This window comes from Ochotona curzoniae, unplaced genomic scaffold (assembly GCF_017591425.1).
Source record: "Ochotona curzoniae isolate NIBS_2020 unplaced genomic scaffold, NIBS_Ocur_1.0 scaffold_1037, whole genome shotgun sequence".
In the NCBI taxonomy this organism is placed as follows: Eukaryota; Metazoa; Chordata; class Mammalia; order Lagomorpha; family Ochotonidae; genus Ochotona; species Ochotona curzoniae.
In genome coordinates, this window is record NW_024467083.1 from 11,134,812 (window position 1) to 11,155,714 (window position 20,903).

At 40.4% G+C, this 20,903-nt stretch overlaps 1 protein-coding gene and 1 non-coding gene across 2 annotated transcripts in view; both read left to right on the forward strand.

Annotated features, from left to right (window-relative positions):
- The window catches only part of MFSD14A (major facilitator superfamily domain containing 14A), a 39,097-nt gene that overhangs the window by 4,815 nt on the left and 13,379 nt on the right, over nt 1–20,903 (forward strand). The window contains exons 2-7 of the mRNA XM_040999190.1: nt 7,833–7,928; nt 12,268–12,330; nt 12,887–13,014; nt 15,209–15,323; nt 19,708–19,926; nt 20,211–20,324. Coding sequence (XP_040855124.1) covers nt 7,833–7,928; nt 12,268–12,330; nt 12,887–13,014; nt 15,209–15,323; nt 19,708–19,926; nt 20,211–20,324 — 735 coding nt within the window. The remainder of the gene's footprint in view (nt 1–7,832; nt 7,929–12,267; nt 12,331–12,886; nt 13,015–15,208; nt 15,324–19,707; nt 19,927–20,210; nt 20,325–20,903) is intronic.
- On the forward strand, nt 16,108–16,238 carry LOC121168913. The gene has a single exon (XR_005885778.1). It is a non-coding gene; the product is annotated as a small nucleolar RNA SNORA2/SNORA34 family (small nucleolar RNA).

Sequence of the window (20,903 nt, forward strand, 5' to 3'; positions counted from 1 at the left end):
TCTCATGCAGGGGTTAATTAGTCCCGTGGAATACCTGCTTCCCTTATTGGAGTGCTTGGCTCAAGCCTTTGCAGCTCTGTTTTCGATCCAGCTTCCTGCTAATGTGAACCCTGGGAGGCAGCAGATGATGAATGACTCCAGGGGCTAGGACTGCCGCCCACGTGGCACACCCAGATTAAGTTCCAGGCTCTTAGCCTGCACCTGGTGAAGCTCTGATTGTTTCAGACATTTTGAGCAGTGAATCAGTTCTGTTTCTGCATCTCAAATAAAATGAGAATAAATTATTAAAGACATTTTCCTACATAGTATCTGTTAGCTCCATGAGCATTGATTTGGGAAGTTTTAGACAATCTGAGAGTTGAGGATTTAGGGAAGAGATAAATAGAGATGCTTCTCAATTTATGGTAGGGTTGCACCCTGATACATCCTTTATAAATTTAAAATAAAGTTGAAAATGACATTTAATACACCTAACGTAATCAGTGTCATAACTTAGCAGTGCAATACTGTAAAGTATTGATCGTTTCCCCTGCTGACTGCAGGGTGACTAGAAGCCGTGGCTTGCTTCTCTGGCCCAGCTTTGCAAGAGGGTATTTTACATTTGATCAGAAAGATTTACATTCAAATACAGTTTTTTTTCTGAATGTATCACTTTGTACCATGAGAAAGTTGGCAGGTTTTAAGTCGGGGGACAATCTGTAATTGAAGTCAGCTGCACATGCACCTGTTAAGCACCTTTGTGTTGTGCATGGAGCAAATGCTCTGGATTGTGGAGCAGCAGCGCACACACGGCTCCAGGAGCATCCATCCAAGGGCCCTTCACTGCCAGTAGGTTTACTCTCTAAACTCACTGTAAAAAGAGAGTTTGGACTGAATAAATAAGTACCTTACATAAGTAAATAAAGCATTACGGATGTTGACTCACAGAACAGGGTAAAAGAATAAGTAGATTTTGAAAGATGAGGTGGAAAATCTAGATAATGAAGCATTGGTTTGCTACTGGTGGAAACATTGAGAACTCAGGAAGTTGCTTTAGGGCAGGGTTGGGAGGGATGAAGAAGGCTGGTCAAAGAGTTAAGGGAGATTTTCTAAGGTTGAAATTGGAGAGAACTACCGTGTACCATTGTCATAGTTCTGTAAGAGAGAAACTACTCCATAAAACACACTTGGGCATGATTTTTGCTATGGTTTTGCGTGGGATGTCCTAGCCTTTACACATTAGATGCTAGTTTATGTTCAGATTTGTCTCCAGAGTTTTTCACTGTCTCTTATGATTTCTGAGAACATTTTCAGATAAATTCGACGGTTTCTTAGGGAGACCTTCTCTGGTCTGAAGGCAGAGCCAACAGGGTTAAATCCTGATCAACCAAAAGCCCCAACATCAGCAACAGTATACAATGTTATGGTATTAATTGACATAGTATTGAGTAAACAATATATTGTAAATAATGCAAGTTCTTAACCACAAGCAGCGACTGCTCCATTGACATTTCAACAATTGAGGTGCATAGCCGTTATGGGGGGGGGTGTGCAGAGAAATCTTCGGTACCTTGATGAGGAGTACTTGCTTTGTGTCCTACCTAGTAAGGTATGTGTGAGTCCATGCTGACCAACCTTTGCTTGTTGTTCTCTGTTTATTCTGGGGTGTATGTGTGTGTATGTGTGTGTGGGGGGGTGCTCTGGAGCAACCCTGATAGTCATTGCAGAGAGGGTGGAGACCCAAAGTTGGAACTAAGTAAGGACCAGAGAAAGCTTCTCTCCTTAGTCCTGAAGGAAGTTTACTGTTCTTTTGATTCCGAGGACCGCTCTTGGTTCCTGGCTGTTGTTCCGATGTCCTTGGATCCCACGAGGAAGATTTCGGGCTTTTTTAATCCCATGTAGTAGATCCAAAGCAGGGGGATGCCCTCTGAGTTCTCGGGCTCCGAAGGCATTCCAGTTCCCCGTCTGAGAACATTTTCAAATGTTAGCTGCTAATATCATCTCCTCTTGAAGGTTTGAACTCCACCCTTAGTACAGTAATCCACTTACTGACTTAATTTTTGCCTCTGTTCTTTTTTTTTTTTTTTAAGATTTATTTATTTATTGGAAAGTCAGAAAAACAGAGAGGAGGAGAGACAGAAAGGGAATCTTCTGTCCGATGATTCACTTCCCAAGTGAGTGCATCGACCAATGCTATGCCGATCTGAAGCCAGGATCCAGGAACTTCTTCTGGGTCTCCCACACGGGTGCAGGGTCCCAAAGCTTTGGGCTGTCCACTGCTTTCCCAGGCCACAAGCAGGGAGCTGGATGGGAAGTGGAGCTGCCGGGATTAGAACTGGCACCCATATGGGATCCCGGCGCATTCAAGGCGAGGACTTTAGCTGCTAGGTCACGCCACTGGGCCCTTGCCTCCATTCTTATCTGTTACTTCATTCTCTATTCTTTCCATTTGGTTCATGCATTAACATTGCACTTTATTAATTTAAGTTTTCCTGAAATGTTGCTTATGGATACATATTACTTTAAAACCATCAATATTTTTGTCAAACGTTCAAATTTTCTTAATATAATCAGTGAAAAATCTTTCAACTGTCTTTTTAAAGATGTTTTTAAATATTTATTTTAAAAATATTTTAATTTGTTTGAAAGGCAGAAAAAAATTGTTCTGTCATCTGCTGGTTCACTCCCCAGATACCTGCGATAACCAGGGGTTGACCAGGCCCAAGTTAGGATCCAGAACTCAGTCTGAGTCTCCCACGTGGGTGCCAGCTACCCAAGTACTTCTCCCACCTGCTGCCTCCTAGGGTGCACAGTGGCAGGAGGCTGAATTGGAAGCAGAGATGGCACACTCTGGCAGGCACACCGAGAAGGGATGTAGGCATCCCAATCTGCTGCTAACCCACAGTGCCACACGTCCACCCCTTTTATGATTTGCTTTATAATATTTCTCAATATGCTTGCGTCTAAAGTCAACTGTTGTATATGTTTTTCTCAGCCCATAATACCTGAAATTGAATACATTTTTTCATTCATTCTTTTCCTGTTTTACATTATCCAGCTGGTCAAGCCAGACACTGAAATCTTATTTGTCAGCTGTGGTCGTTCCTCAGCTTCTGTTGTGTATGAGCTACCACTGAGTACTATTGATTTCTGTCTGCTAAGTGTTTTTTTGTATCATCCATTCACTTTTCTCTATCCCTGTTACTGCAATCCCATTCAAGCTTCTGTACCTGTCAGCTTTGTTTATACCTCAGCGCCCTCTTAACCTCTTTGCCACCAAGTGAAAGTTGTTCTAAGGAAGCAGTGCTGTGATGTGAGGTTATTCACCACCCCTTAAGTATTTCAGTATTACCCTGCTCTCTTCAAGCTGAAGATATGACCTACAAGGCCATTTTTTTGAGTGACCCATCCAACTTCTCTTGGCTTCTTAGCCTCAACTTGGACTGCTTTCCTCTTTGTGTGCTGAAACTGAAATGAGCTACAGTGTCTCTTGTCTGGCCTTGCTGGGTTCTATCCCCTTTACCTTAGCTGCTTTTGCTCACCATTCTCACCCTTCAATACATAGCTAAGAACCCTAACATTTTTTTTCATTGAAATTGAATACCTTCTACCTCCTGGAAGCCTTCCCTGATATTCCCCTTCATTGATTACTTTTATCTTTAACATAACAATTTTAACACATTTTTTTTTAGGGTGAACATTTGGCACAGTGGTGAGGATACCAGTTGTTATGCCCCATTGCATATTGGAGTGCTTGGGTCAAGTCCCAGCTCTGCTTCCCATCCAGGTTCCTGCTATTGCAGACCAAGGAGGTAGTAGATGATGGCTAGAGTACTTGGACTTCTGCTACTGATATGGGAACCCCAAAGTGATTTCTGGGTTGTTGGCTTGAGGATAACCCAGCCTGAACTGCTGTGGATGCTTGTAGGGGAATGAGTGCATGCAAAATGTGTTCTTTGGTTTTGCTTTTTTTTCTTTTCTCCTCTTAAGATTTATTTATTTGAAAGGCAGAGCAACATCTTTGAAACACTGATTCACTTTCCAATGCTTACAACCAGTGTTAGACTGAGCTGAAGCCAGGAGCCAGCCATTCTTATCTGAGTCTTCCATGTGGGTGGCAGAACCCAAGTACTTGGTCCATCATCCACTGTCTGCCAGGCACCTTAGTAAGAAGCTAGAGTGGAAGTCGTGCAGCTGACCTGAACTGGTGCTCCACAGCGGATATAGGCATCTCACACCACAGCTTATCCCATCGTGCCACATGTCTGCCACCTATCTGTGTGTGTCACTCTTTGCTTTTCAGGAATAACAAGTAAAAGTTAAGTGTTAATTTTCTACTGTCCTTTTTGCTCTCTATTTACATTTACACACATTTTAAAAGAATCACCATCTTTTTATTAGCATTTCCTAAATTACTTTCCAAGGAACTCCTGTGTCTATGTCGGTGTCTATTATAGAAGGAAGATCTCTTGGTTGAGTTTGCGCATCAGTGGACACTGTGCCTACATGGATGCTTGAAACATAAATTAGCGTGTTAAAGATCCTGAGAAGTCCCACTAATGTCTCAAGTGTTGTTCATGTGGTGGTGAACAGAACAAGAATGAACCTTACCAAATCCTGTGGCCTGTATATGAGCCTGAACTTATCTGGCTCATGTACTGGTCATTACCCCTTCATGAAATTGCTCCTTTGTGATTGGTGATATTCTCTTGATTCTTAACCTACCGTTGTTCCTTTACCCTTTATGCTCTCCAGCCTCTTCTGTACTGAAGATTTTAAACATTTGTTGCTACTAACTAAGCTTTGTTTGATTGAAAGGCAGAGCAAGCTGGGGAGGGGAGAAGGGGAAGGTGTGAGGATGAAAGAGAGCAACAAAGAAAAACATCTTTGCTATACTGCTTCACTCCCCAGATGGATACATCAGCAGGGCTGGACCAGGCTTCAGCTAGGAGCTAGGAACTCCATTCAGATCTTGCACTTGGGTGGCAGAGGCCTATGTACTTGGGTTGTCTTCCTTCCCAGGCCATTAGGCTAGGAAGAGGAATAACCCAGGCTCCACTGATGCTCCTGTATAAGATGCCAACAAGCGAGGACTTAACCCTGCTTCACAACAGCAGCCCCTGACTAGTTGTTTTAATCTGGTTTCAGAATATTTCAAGTAAAAAAAGTAGTGTCTTAGATGGGACCTAAAATAAATTAGAGCCTTGTGAGTGGAAAAATGTTAGCAAACCATAAACTTCCACTTGACGACTGCAAGGCTTAATGTGCAGCAGTCGTGTGTGATTGTTCGTGCCAGTATTCATTAGGTTCCAATCCTAAGTACTTACATCCATTCCCCTCCACTTCTATATCAATACCAGTCCATTGGTCCGTGCCTTCACCACCTCTTGCTTGAGCTGATTCAAATAGCCTGCTTTTGCATGCACATTACTCCTCAGTTTTATGCTTAGGAAATTAGCAGAAAAATGCAAGTCTGATGTCTTGAAGTTTTTCAGTGGTGTGCCATGTTTCTAAAATATAAAGGAGGAAATCCTTAACAATTGAGGCTATCTCCTATTTTTCTCTTTTTACTCCATGACTGACTAGACTGTTATCCTCCAGTAGCTTTAAACAGTCATGTTCCCTCTACTTCATTCTGGTCTTCTCTCAGTGTGACTGTGCAGAAGGCCTTGTCTTGCTTTATAAAATTTTAATATCTCTTACTGTAGTTTCCTAGAAGCAGATCATTAAGAGATTCTTTCTCTCAAGACTGTATACTCCTTGAGATTAGGGAGCTGGATTTGTTTTTGTAAACTTGGAACCTCTCATACGTAGTAGGTGTTCTGTAAATGTTTGTTGAATGAATTCATTTGATAGAAATGTATTCCTAGTCATGGTTATTCAGCTGAACCACATACCCCGAGTTCCTCACCTGTAAGTTCTACCTAAGGGAGTTTTCAGGCACCTAAATTCTGTGGGTTGCAAGAGGTATTTATTTTAAAAGATGGTTATGGTGGACTATGATAATAAGTGATGCAGCATAATTTTCAGCCTGTAGAGAAAACAGATACAACTAATATTTTCATATATGATTACTGAATAAAAAAGCTTAAACATAACATTTTAATATGTATTTACAAGTGCTTCTGTTCTTTTATTGTGAAATTTTATTCACTTAAAATAATTTATTGTTTGCATGGCAGTGAGTCAGAGGCTAATGGCTCACTCCTGCAGCTCACACCCACAGCAGTTGGGACTGAGCCATCCCACATGGGTAGGAGGGATCTGACTGCTTCAGCCATCACTTCCTGCCTCACTAGCAGAAAGCTGGAATCACGAGCCAAGCTGGGAGTTGAACCCCGTCTGTTAGGGGTGCGTGTGTTCCCCTGGCATCTTAACTGCCAAGCCAAAATCCCACCCCCAGATTCTGATCTTGAATGTTCTGTTATTGAAGAAGTCAAACAGCAGTAGTTTATACTTCTGTTTTACAAATTTGTTATTGGCGACTGAACTCCTAATATTTTTGGTTTTTCTGACAAATTAATGTTTATCATTAAAATATAAAGTTCAACAGCTCATTTAATTATTCAAGGCATCTCTATCAGTGGTAGACGCTGCATTTTTTTTTGTTTAAATCACCTTTCATGTATTTATCAAATCCTGGATCTCTGACCTGTGATATAGGGTCTGTTCTGCTTTGAGCTGTGTTGACGTCCATTCCGGTTGTTGCCACTTATTTATGTTTGGGGTTAGTGCGGTAGTCTCCTAACAGTCATGGTCCTTGGTCTTGCCCTCTTTTAGTCTCCAGTCACCCTTTGCTATAATCTTAAAATGTCCTTCTGATCATATGAGTCTTAGCCTTAGTGGCTCTCTATTGCCTTCAGAATAAATTCAGTCTCTTTAGCATGAAAGTGAGTCCTCATGTTCCTTTAATGCATCTTCTCTCTCTCTCTCTCTCTTTTTCATTGTATTTGTATTTGAAAGGCAGAGTTAAAGAGAGAGAAGGATAGCTCCCCTGTCTGCTGGTTCACTCCCCAGTTGGCTGCAGTGGCCAGAACTGGGCTTCTCTGAAGCCAGGAGCATGGAGCTTCTTTCAGGTCTCCCATGTGGGTGCAGGTTTCCAAAGACTTAGGCTATCTTTCCCTAATTCACAGGGAGCTGTATTGAACTGGAGCATCCAGAGCTTGAACTGGCACCCATATAGGTTTCTGGAGTTGCAGGCTGAGGCTTAGCTTGCTACCCCATGGCGCGAGGCTCCACTTCTAGCTCCTCTACAGTGCGCCCCAGCACAGAGCCCTTGCTCTAGTTGTACTGAACTGCAAGTAAGGATCCTTGATGCTTTATGCTCTCAAACCTCAGAATCTTTTTGTACTTAGACCTGAGCAGTTCTTCCCATCTTATGTCCCTAATCTTTTGACTCTATTGTATCCTTTCAGCTTCTCTGTATTTTAGAAGTGGGATAACCCCCTCCACCACACCTCAGTTCTTCCGTGTTCCCATTATACACTGCAATAGTTGCAATAGTGGATTTGTTTCCTTGCACTGTCACCTTGAGAACAGGGACAATTAGTGTTTACAGGTTTGATATAATGTTAATATAGAAGCAGTCATGTACTAAGTAACAACATTTGGGTCAGTGATGGACCACACATACCTAAGTTTGCATTGCCTGAGGTGTTAGCCATTTTGGTTTATGTAGGTACACTCAGTGATGCTTGCTCAACAGTGAAATTGCCCAGTGTCATATTTTGAGAACATTTCTGTCATTAAGGGACACACGACTATATATTCTTAATATTTGTTGAACTCTTGTTATTGTTGTAATTCTGGAATGCACTGTTAACACAAACTTTTTTTAAATCTCTCTTTTATAGCCTCAAGGAATAGGCTCACCTAGTGTTTATCATGCGGTTATTGTCATCTTTTTGGAGTTTTTTGCTTGGGGACTCCTGACAGCACCCACGTTAGTGGTAAGTAATATTCTATCACTGTATTGAATCTGTTTTTATTCAGTTTTAGAGGCAAAACTAGGTCTTTTTCATGATTAGTTCTCCCAAATTCCTGTTTGTCTACCTCTCCCTTATTTTTGTAACAAGATATATTTACATGTTGTTTCTTGTTTAATAGGCTGGAAGAGATGCTTACAGAGGTTAAGTTTGTGAAATACAGTGTGATGGCCTGTGTTACTCAGCAGAATTATTTTGACATTCATTTATCTAGTTTTACTTTAATAGTGCAAATTTCTTTTTCTTTGGCTTAAACCTCTAGAGGTAACTATTCAAGAACGAGTGTTCATAAGTCAAAAGTGATTTTACTCAAATTTTCCCACATTTGGAACCTTAGAAAAGACCTCCTCACCAGACCAAACCACTAGGGTGATAGCTAGTTTCCTCCGATTGGTGCAATTAAAGGAATGGAATTAGAGAAGGCATATCTATGAAGGCAGTTTGAACTATCTTCAAAGCAGTAGTTAGCATATGCACACAGCTTCCTTATAGTTCACACACGTGGTAATTGTCATTCGAAGAAGGTTTTTACAAAAAGGTTGTTTAAGCAAAACTGGATGATTTATAAGTAGATTGAATTAGTCTGATTAAGAGCATCTTTAATCCATATTTCTTGGCATATTTATTGCAGTTATGTTGTTATATATACCTAACACATGAATATATCAGTTATTTTTCAAGTAAATGATATTTGAGAAATTATAACATGATTTAGAAGAAAAGAAAGCCTTTATAATAACAGTGTACTGGAACTTAGAATAATTCCTTAAATAATTAAACAGAGCTAAAAGTGCCAATTTGAGTGTTTTTTTTTAAAGATTTATTTTACTTTTATTAGAAAGGCCGATAGACAGAGATGAAGATCTTTCATCCTATGATTCACTCCCCAAGTGAGTGCAAGGGCCGATGCTATGCCGATCCAAAGCCAGGAGCCTCTTCCGGGTCTCCCACGTGGGTGCAGGGTCCCAAAGCCTTGGGCTGTCCTCAACTGCTTTCCCAGGCCACAGGCAGGGAGTTGGATGGGAAGCGGGGCTGCTGGGATAGAACTGGCGCCCATATGGGATCCTGGGCGTACAAGGCGAGATCCTTAACCACTGCGCCACCGCGCTGGGCCCAATTTGAGTGTATTTTGTGATTGGTTTCTTGTTTTAATTTTTTTAACTAACAAGAAAAGAGGTTACATGTTTTGCATAGGTACAGTTTGAAAAAGACAACCCCACCTTCCTCATTACCCTGCTTCCTCTCAGTCCTCCTCCTGCCCTCTCCTGTCTTTATCTGTTTTTGCAAAGACATAATTTTATCTGATGTGTATTTACATGCACAATTTGCCACTACTCATTGTATTTAAGTAAGAAGTAGGAATACCACAGTTCCATAGGAGTATGAACAAGGGACAAAAATGTCAGTCCTATCCCAAAGTGACTGTTACATTCCTACTTCCACATTAACTGCCTCTGATTAGAGAAAACATTTCTCTTTTTGAGACTGGCTTATTTCAGTAAACGTAATGATCTCTAGTTTGCATCTATTTTGTTGCAGAACACAGGATTTGGTTTTTTGTTTTGTTTTGCTGAGGTGTAGTCCATAGTGGGTTTTTTGTTTTTGTTTTTTGTTTGTTTTAATTTAGCAGTGCGTGGACATCTGGGTTGACTCCACGTCTTCGCTATTATGAATTGAGCTGTAATAAACATGGGGTTACAAATAACTGTCTCTTATGCTGATTTGATTACAGTTTGGATAAATTCCCTGGAGTGTGGTGAATGGAACATGTGGTAGATTTATTTTCAGATCTCTGAGGAATCTCTGTATTGTCTTCATTAATGGTTGTGCTAGTTTATATTTCACCAGCAGTGTTAGGGTTCCTTTTGTGGTACAGTCTTGCCAGCCTTTTAAAAAATTATTTTAATTTTGGAAAGTAGTCATTCTAACTGGGATTAAGTGAAACTTCACTTTTTAAATTTTCATTTCCCTGATGGCCAGTGATCCTGAGAGCATTTTCCTTGTGTCTTTGGCTGTTTGCACGTCATCCTTTGAAAATTGCCTGTTCATTTTCTTGGCCCATTTTTTTTTTAAACTGGATGGTTTGTTTTATAGTTCTTCGTTTTCTTGAGTTCTTTATAGATCCTGGATATTAATCCCTTAGCTATGACATAGTTTGCAAATATTTTCTCCTATTTTTTTGGTTGCTTCTTCACTTTGTTGAATATTTTCTTTGCAGGGAAGATGCATGGCTTGAAGTATTTGCTCTTACTGCCTTTATGTCTGAGGTCTCTCCTAAAAAGCCTTTGCTTATGCCACTCGGTGTCTTGTGGAGTTTCTTCAATGTTGTTTTCTGGTGACGATCAGATTGTGGGTTTCAATCTTTTATCTGTTTTGAGTTGGTTTTTGTAGAAGAGGTAAGGTAGGAGTCTTATTTTATGCCTCTGTATACATGGGTCCTGTTTTCCCAAAGCCATTTATTGGAGAGACTGTCCTTTCCCCAGGGATTGATTGCAGCTTGTCAAAGATTAGTTGGTTGTAGATGTATGGATTAATTTCTGGGGTTTCTATTCTTTTCAGCTGATCTACGTGTCTATTTTTGTGCCAGTGCAGGATGTTTTGCTTATAACTGCTCTTAGTATGTCTTGAATTGTGATGCCTTTTGCTTTGTTTTTGTTAAAATTGCTTTAGGTATTTGTACTCTTGTGGCTCATTTTGAATTTTAGCATCATTTTTTTTTTCTAGATACAAGGAAAAATATATCATTCATTATGATCATGTTGAATCTATAGATTGTTTTGGTAGTATGGACATTTTGGTTTGTTATTCCAAGCCACAAACATGGCAGCATTTTTCTATTTTGTGTATTCTATTTTTTTTTAATGCTTTGTTACTTTCATTGTGCAGATCTTTTCACTTCCTTGGTTAAATTTATTCCAAGGTATTGAAATTTCATTATATTTATTTATTCACTTTTTTTAGATATATTTATTTTTATTGGAAGGGCAGATATACAGAGAGAAGGACATAGAAAGATCTGTCCACTGGTTTACTCCCCAAGTGACTGCAACATTCGGAGCTTAACTGATGCAAAGTCAGAAGCCGGGAGCTTCTTCCAGGTCTCTCATGCTGGTACAAGATTCCAGGGCTTTAGACCATCCTCTATTGCTTTCCCCAGCCACAAGCAGGACATTGGATGGGACGTAGAGCAAAGCAGCCAGGAGACAAACCAGTGCCTATATGGGATCCTGGTGTGCAAGGCAAAAATTTGGCCACTGGGTTCTGTTCACTAATTTTTAAGAACTTAATTTTATTTGAAAGGCAGAGTTAACAGAGATAGAAGGGGGGTGGGTGGGGAGGAGAGATAGAGAAACAGAGAGAGGTCATCTGTTCACTGATTCACTCCTCAAATGGCTGTAATGGCCAGAGCTGAGCCAGTCTGAAGTCAGGATCCAGGAGCTTCCTCCTGATCTCCCATGTGAGCGCAGGAGCCCAAGGACTTGAACCATCCTCTGCTGCCTTTCCAGGACATAAGCAATGAGCTGGATCAGAACTAGAGCAGCCAGGACTCAAAACAGTGCAGATAGGGGATGCTAATGCCACAGGTGGAGTCTTAGCTTGGTACATCAAGGTACTGGCCCTACTGTTTTAAATTCTTTGAAGGTACAGTTCAGGGCCCAGCACAGTAGAATAGTGGCTAAAGTCCCTGATTTGCATGCACCAGGATCCATTATGGGCTTGTTCTAATTCCGGCAGACCTGGAACTGGCGCCTATATGGGATCCTGGCGCGTGTAAGGTGAGGAGTTTAGGCTGCTTGATAGGAGGAGAGACAGAGAGGAAGATCTTCCATCCAATGAGTCACTCCCCAGCCGGCCACAACAGCTGAAACTAAGGCAATCCAAACCGAGGAGCCAGGAGCTTCTTCCAGGTCTCCACACTGGTGCAGGTTCCAAGTTTTTGGGCCATCCTCAACTGCTTTTCCAGGCTGCAAGCAGGGAGCTGCATGGGAAGCATGGCTGCCAGGATTAGAACCAGTGCCCATATGGGATCCCAGTGTGTTCAAGGCGATGACTTTAACCATTATGCTGTCAGTGCCAGGCACAGTTTCAACTTTGGGTTCCATTTTCTGTGAGCCCCCCCTTTTTTTTCTTGAGGATTTACTTATTTGAAAGGGTTATGCAGAGGGAAAGTCTATACATTTACATGCATACTGCCATACATATGTAAAAGTTTTCAGAAAATATAACTTTTTATGATGGCATGTTTGAAAATATAAATGTAGAAATTTTTCTAAAACTAAAATGTAGAATGTTTTTCATTTAGGTATTACATGAAACTTTTCCTAAACATACATTTCTGATGAATGGCCTAATTCAAGGAGTAAAGGTAAAATCAATTATGTGTGTGTATGTATGTCTGCAACTCACTCAGTTAGTTTAGACTAATCCACTTAAATCCTAAATTTTATAATACAATCTGTTTGGGGCTGTTGCTTAATACTTTTTAGAATGATTGGATTTAGGTATGCCTTGACGGAAATGTAGGCAGTCGTGCTACATAATAAGGTAGCTTCTGTGTTCAGGGATCTCAATGACTTTAAAAATTAACAGGAACTTATAAAGTTGTAACCATAAAGTATTGTATACCAATCCTTTGCAGCTGATCCAATTATAGTTATCCTAGCTTTATAATAACAGATACCTTATGTGATACTTCTAGAATCATTCATTCCTAGCATGTCATATTAATCACCCTGCAGGTGATTAACTCTGGTTAAAATAATTTTAATTTATATGTAAACAAGAAATGTGTTTAGTGATAACTTAATGGCTTGTTTATTTTAGAAAACAATTGTTTCCATTTCTTCTAGCATAGTAAAATGATCTCGCTTTGACTGATGGATGCACAGTGTTAATTTTTTCTTCCTTTAATGTTTTTGTAGGGTTTGTTGTCATTCCTCAGTGCCCCACTTATTGGTGCTCTTTCTGATGTTTGGGGCCGAAAATCATTCTTGCTGCTAACAGTATTTTTCACGTGTGCCCCAATTCCTTTAATGAAGATCAGCCCATGGTATGTACATATTTGTATTTGATCAACTAAAATATAATACTCTGTTTCACTTTTGTATGCCATCTAGGTAGGTTTTAATTTTATTCTAATGCCTTTGTTCCTTGACACAGATAAAGAAGACCCTTAAAGTTATAGTTGACTACCGTCTGTACCGACAGTGTAACGTTGCGCTTAAATAGCTGAATGATGGCCATGTGACTGTTTATGAAGGACTATACTACTGTCCTAATATGGGGGAAATTAGTGAAGGGTGGGGACTTGGAAAGGGAGAAGGGAATCCTCAGAGCCCCGCATATTAAAATAACAACGAAATTATATTTTGAGTATACTTTGTAAAGATTTTAGAACTAGATAACCACTGTTGGAAGCAAAAAGATTTCTAGCAAGCCTGCTTTTGGATTTCATAGCTCAGATTCCAAAAAATATTTTGGGTTGAGTGAGGTTATTAACTATTTTCTTAAGTATAATATTAAAAACACACGTCCATAGATTATCTGTTTTAATTAGTCACTTTCACTATCAGTAAAGCCCCAAATAGTACTGCTTGAAATCAATAAAGTTTGTTTCCCTTTCCTTGTGTTAAAAAAAAATGTCTAGAATGAAGCAGGTCAGACCTGCATGACAATTCTGGTGAATGAGTGTTTTTTTCCATTTTGTTGCTGTGCCATCAATAGCACCTCACTGGCTGCTCAGATACCGGTCATTAAGTCATCTTACAAGCAGCGTAATGGAAGAAAAGTGCACTGTCTTCTTTTAAAGGAACTTGAAAGAATTCCCATCCAATCTCAACCTGGTCAGATTTAGGCACTGTTGCTCCTGCAGGAGCCAGAGTTCATGGTCATCTCTATGAAAGTCAGGGTTTCTTCTTTTTTTTTTTTCCCCTGAAAAGAGAGATTTACCAAAATAGAGTGATTGTTCCAGAATAATAGGGCAAAGTAGTAGCATAGATTTATTCTTTGGCTAAGGGTCCCTCTATTCTGCTGAGTGTTACTGTTAGTTCTACGTCATGGGCTGTATTTTCCTTGTATCTAGAATGGTCGGGGTGTGGCTGGAGCAAGATCATCTTCAAAGGTAGATAACAGCTAGTCAAAGCCAAATCCTTGATAAACACTAATTATGAAGATGAAATCTTAAAGCATTCTGTGGAATGAATAGTGAACTTGCTTTGAAAGCTATGTGTGAGAAAAATGTTAATAGCAACGAAGTCCTGGTACAGTGATGTTTTGAAAGTTCAGAGACAGGCACTTGTTCTAGTCGTGAAGATATTGCTTGGAACAGCTACATCCATATCAGTGCCAAGGTTTGAGTCCCAGCTCCATTCCAATTCCTGCTTGCTGCTAGTGGGTACCATTAGGAGGCAGAAGGAGATGGCGCTAGTGATCAGTTCCTTGCCACCTCTGTGAACACCCGGGGTCGGGTTCCTGACTCCTGAGCATTTGGGAAATGAACCATTGGATGAAGATTTATTTATCTGCCTGTCAAAAGGAAAATTAATCATAATTATGTATCATGTTTAATTACTTTTTAAAATGGTGTGTTATTTGAAAAGCAGAATGAGAAAGAGATCTCTCTCATCTGCTGGTTCATTCCTCAGACAGCCACATGAGCCAGTCTGAAGACATGAGTCAGGAACTCGATATCCGGTTCTTCCCTTGAGGGTGCCAGCTCCTCTGGTACTTCCTTTCTCATCAGCTGCCTCATAGGTGCGTTAGCAGGAAGTGGAAGCAGGTGTTGCAGTAGGGCTTCAGAGGCTAAGTGATTGCTTAACTTGCTGTGCCGTAATCTTTATCCCTGATCATGATTTTTGAAACAGGGCATCTGTATTACCATAGAAACTCCTTCTTGTCAGCTAGACAGTTTGAATCGTCCATTGTGAAATGTAATTTACTTTTTAAAATGTCTTATTCATTTTGTGTGACAATTGTCTATTTTCAGTTTTGTGAATACTCCCATAGAGATCTTCTTTATGAGGGTTTGAGTTTGCCAGCATTTGACGAGCTATAGATAACTAAAGAAAAATATCTAGTGTTTGTAAAATTATTTTAGTTTGTTGTAATTTAGTAGAAACAGAAACAAAACTTCAAGAAGTTCACTGCCTGAAATGAGCTGTTACTCTTAATAACTTACAGAAAAGAAGAACGAGATTCACAGGAATTGTTGTACCCATTTCTTTTTGTTTCTGTCTCGTTCCCAGGTGGTACTTTGCCGTTATCTCTGTTTCTGGGGTTTTTGCAGTGACTTTCTCTGTGGTATTTGCTTATGTAGCAGATATAACCCAAGAACATGAAAGAAGTATGGCTTATGGATTGGTATGTGTGTTTATTGTGTACCTTTTGTATCTGCTAAAAAAAGACCTTGCTTTTAAAGGGTTTGTTAGAAGTATAAACCTTTCCATCACAAGAGGCTTTTCTGTTTTGTTTTTGTTTTGTGTAAAGTACACTTCAGAAATGAAATCAATCATTAGGTTCCTTAAAAACTTTTCAAGAAGCAGTGTACTGTGGCGTAGTGGGTTAAGCTGCTGTTTGTAACGTTATTGTCTCATTTGGGTGCCATTATGCCTCCTGGCTGCTCTGTTTCTGGTCCAGTTCCCTGTTAATGCACCTGGGAATGCAGAGAAAGATGACCTGAATGCCTGGACCCATGCCACCTGTGTGGTAGACAAGGGTGGAGTTCTTTGTACTTGGCTTCTCTTCCTGGTCCAGACTTGAATGTTGGAGCCATTTGGAAAGTGAACCAGTAGAGGGAAGATCTTACCCCACCCCCTCGCCCTATAACTCTACTTTTAAAATAAACAAATATCCCAAAGAAATTTTAAGTACAAAACCAGGTAGGCTTTGATACTTTCTGGTTAGGAAGTATTTATAAGTTTCATGTCAGCCTTGTAATTACAGTATTTCATTTTGTAGAATTATTATTAACAGATTGCTAAAAATAAGGAATTAATATTTTATGACTTAAAATAATTGCTGCTAAGTATTTGCTGCCCAATCTGAAATACAAGATACTAATATCTCCCTCAGGACCACCAACCTTTTCTGTGACTCCTGGCCGTATTTAGGGCTTCTCCTGTTCTATTGTCCATGCATATGTGTGTATGTTTACAGCAAGCAGATTGCTGAAGCTGTTGGTTTCAAACAGGAGCTTAAAGGAATGTCTTTCTGTGATCTGTTGACCATTTCAGAACTTTGGACATGGAATGGTCCTTTCACTGGAAAGAAACACAAGAAGTAAACAAAAAAAAAAGTAAAAAGCCATTCTTATCTAGATTGATTGCTCTGGCAATAGTTGCCAACCCCTGACCACTGTTTTTGTTCATTAAATAATGGCAGTACAGTGTTGTCTATCAAATCTAGGAATATAATGGTATGGGCATACCATTGCACACATTCAGTGTTTGGATGGTTCGAAGAAAAAAGTGATGTATTCAGCAAATGTGGGACAAATCTTTTTTTTAATAAATATGGTCCAAAGAAAAGCCGAATCTGAGTTGTGGAAGACACCATGATCTGGTTTGTGATTCAGAGAACCCTGTAACAAAGGTTCATACAGCCTATAATATTCCTGTGGGAATCAATTTACAGCAACAGTTATTTGTAAACTAGAACAAGAAATGATGAAAGACTGATGTAACTAGTATTTTTTAAAAATAGCTTTATTGAGGTATAATCTGCCTGTCATAAAAGTCATCGATTTTACATATGTAGTTCAATGAATTTTAGTAAATTACACAGTAGATAGATCACCACTACTATCTGGTTGTTGGGATTTTTTTTGGTTGCAGTGCTTTATTTTGCCCTGCCAAAGACTTGAAATAAGTAACTTTATATTATTTTTTTTAGAAATTTGTTTTTATTGGGAAGGCAGATTTACAGAGGAGAGAGAAAAGATCTTCCACTCACTGGTTCACTCCTCAAATGGCCACAATGGTCAGAGTTGAGCCCATCTGGAGCAGGGAGCTTCTTTCCGGTCTCCTAGTGGGTGCAGGGTCCTGAGGACTTGGGCTACCCTCCACTGCTTTTTTGGGGCCACAGACAAGAAACTGGATGGCAAGAGAAGCAGCCAGGGCATGAACTGGTGACCCTAAGGGAACTTGGTATTTGCAAGGGGAGGATTAACCAATTGGGCCATTGCACCAGACCCAAAATTAGCAATTTTCAAGCTGAAAGCTTTGTGTATTAAAGATATTCTGGCAAATAACTACTTCAGTCTTAAATGACTACATAAATAATATGAATGTAAGCAATGGTGGGGAGGGAAGTAATCTTGATGGTCCTTTTTCTGTCTAATTGGAAAGAGAAAACTGAGGGGGAGGGACATGACCATGAATACCTGTACTGTGATGTCTGTAAATGCCCAGGAATACCTCACTGACCCTCATGGTCAACACTGTGCTGTTCCCCTCAGCATCTCGGGTCTTGCTGAGACTTGCCAGGACTGCTGTAACAGAATTCCACCAGTGTTAGAATAATTCCTTCGGCCCAGGGAATTGCCTTGGACCCATTTGCATTCTGTTCTGCTTTCACTCTGACTTGGGCAATCCACTATCTGCTTTTTATCTGTGATTTCCTTTTCTGGAAATTTTATACAAAGCATAGTCATTTGTGCCTAGCTTCTTTCCTGTAACATAACCTTTTGAGATATATCCATACTGATATTTTAAAGCAGTGTTTGATTGCTATATAATATATCACATTTTGTTATCATTCAGCAATTGAGGGACATTCATTTGTTGCAGCTAAATGTTTGATCCGAATATCATTTATTCAAATAATTGACCTTTAAAATCAGAATTTTTGTCTTTAGTGCATATTACTAATCAGTTGCAATTAAAAGCTCATGTAAAGCTTGGTTTATTTAAAGATAGAGTTACAGAGAAATTTGGAGAGGCAGAGAGAGATCTTCCCCATCCTTGGTTCATCCCCCAGATGACTGAAACAGCCAAGGCTGGGCCAGGCCAAAGCCAGGAATTTCTTCGATGTGTCACACATGGGCAGCAGGGGCTCTTGCACTGGAACCATTTGCCACAGCTTTTCCCAGGGCATTAGCAGGGATCTGGATCAGAAGTAGAACAGCTGGGACATGTATAGGATCCCTGTATGGGATGCTGGTATCTCAGGCAGAGGCTTTAACTGGTATGCCACCGTACCAGTCCATGCACTCTCGCAATTGGAATCCTCCATCCAGACGTCAAAGATGGCATAGAAACAGAATACAGTTATGCTGATTTATAATTACGCTTTGAAGAGTTTGGTTTGACCTACTCTCAAGTCTGCTGCTAATTGGCTAACCATTTGTCTAGCAGGTCAGTAAAGTCTGGAGATGACAGATTTTCCGTACTTGTGTCCTTTCTGCTTTCATCTTTTGTCATCATGCTTGTGTTTACTCCCACATTTTTAGAGATTTTCTTCATGCCTGATGGCTGTGATCTCATTCTTAAATCTATCACCTGTAAGGTGGTCCTGCTTAGTTTTGCACTAGAACTCAAAGCCACTATTTTTTTTTTAAGATTTATTTATCACCTGAAAGGTAGAGTGAAAAGAGGTCAGGGGAGAGCTTTCATGTGCAGATTCATTGCCCAAATGGCCATAATAGTTGGGGCTGGGCAGGTCAACGTCATGACCATGGAGCTCCTCTAGATCTCCACATGGTTATTATGGACCCAAGTACTTGGGCCATCTTCAGTGGTTTTCTCAGGCACATTTGCATGGAGCTGGGTTGGAAGTAGAACAGCCACACTTAAGCTTGCATTCAAATGTGGGATGCTGGTTTAGGGAGTAGTGGTTTAAAACCCACTGTGCTAGGCCCGGTGGCATGGCCTAGCGGCTAAAGTCCTCACCTTGAACGCCCCGGGATCCCATATGGGCGCCGGTTCTAATCTCGGCAGCTCCACTTCCCATCCAGCTCCCTGCTTGTGGCCTGGGAAAGCAGTTGAGGATGGCCCACAGCCTTGGGACCCTGCACCGGCATAGGAGACCTGGAAGAGGTTCCTGGTTCCTGGCTTCAGATTGGCGCAGCACCGGCCATTGTGGTCACTTGGGGAGTGAATCATCGGACGGAAGATCTTCCTCTGTTTCTCTCCTCCTCTCTGTATATCTGACTTTCCAATAAATAAATAAATCTTTAAAAACCCACTGTGCTGTGATGGCAGCCCTGTACCACTAGGGTTACCAAGAGAAACCTCAGATTCTCTGAGGCTCATCTCAACCAGCCTTTACTGTGCATCAACAGCCACTGAATTTATTTTCATTACAGTGAGATTGGATCTCCTTTGAGTAGTAGTTTTTCAGATGACCATTGCTAAGGCTTCATGGAGTTGTCTACGTATTGACATGATGGATAGTCAGGTTATTTTTGGAATGGGCTCCAGCCCCAGCTGTTCTTCCCTTCCTTAATTGAGATTTTTCTCTTTTGTGGTTGTTTGGTTTTTTTTAATCTGATCCATGATTTATTTCATAAAGGGCTCCAACATTGTTTTGAGCTGCTGTCTTGATAGGCTGTGAAATATTTTTCAGGTGTTAACTGTAATTCTCTTATCACCCTGCAAAAGAAGGGAGTGTAAGAAGAGTGAATCCCCAGTGGGAGGAGGAAAGGCAGGCTCTGATCTAGGCAGGCTTCTGACAGGGTGTCTCTGGTGAGGTAGGGGAGTCGTGTGTCCTAACTAACTTCTTCCTGTCTACTCTGAATTTATTATAGGTTTCAGCAACATTTGCTGCAAGTTTAGTCACCAGCCCTGCCATTGGAGCTTACCTTGGACGAGTATATGGGGACAGTCTAGTAGTGGTGTTAGCTACAGCGATAGCTTTGCTAGATATTTGTTTCATCCTTGTTGCTGTGCCGGAGTCATTGCCTGAGAAGATGCGGCCAGCATCGTGGGGAGCGCCCATTTCCTGGGAGCAGGCCGACCCCTTTGCAGTAAGTTTGTACTTTTCCCTTCTCTGACAAAAAGTGAATATATAGTTCAGTGCAGCACTATTATTTTGTCATGGAAATTCCTTTGGGGAAAGCATCTTTAAGGAGATACATAAATAAAATATCATTTTGAAACACTTTTCAGAATAGTGTGGGAGGTGGTCATGAAGTAAACTAAGAAACAACCACTTGTCTATGTGTATAATGCCATAAGAAATTTGTGTTTTCTTAATAAAAGATCAGTGTTTTTGATATAAAGTCATCTGTCATTCTTTTTCTTGTTACAGTCCTTAAAAAAAGTGGGCCAGGATTCCATAGTGCTGCTAATCTGCATTACCGTGTTTCTCTCCTACCTACCTGAGGCAGGCCAATATTCCAGCTTTTTTTTATACCTCAGACAGGTAAATCCATTTCTACCAATATGGACTACTTCCTTGCTTAATATCGTAATAAAAATATGTACTTTAGAGAGAGCTGTAATCAGAAGAATGAATCCCATTTTGTTGACAACCCTCTAGACTTAACTCTGCCTCCTGTGGCTGGTGTTCCTGACGCGGTTTTTCTGCGGACATTTATTCTATATGCTAAAATTTTTAGCTGAGGGAGGAAGACAGTTTAGTTGCCTAGAGCTGAGTGGATGCTTGAATTCTTGTAGCTGCCCTAATGTCTTGGCAGTTTAGAACATCTGTTGAAGGACCTTCACAAAGTTAGTCGAAAATGGAATCAAAGATGATTTTGGTGCTACCTATAGATTTTCAACATAGGTGTTTTCTGTGAATTTGTATAAGACCTCTCATATGGTTATAGCAGTTGTCCAAAAGATGAGCAAAACCAAATATTTACCTGTAAGAAACACAGGGTGCTGCCGTAGTTGTTTCTAAAATGATCCCGAGTTCTTGAATGTTGTCTGCAATTTAAGCCACACAAATTAAAGGACCCACCACATGTAAATGATACCTCTGATGTGCTAAGACTCATTA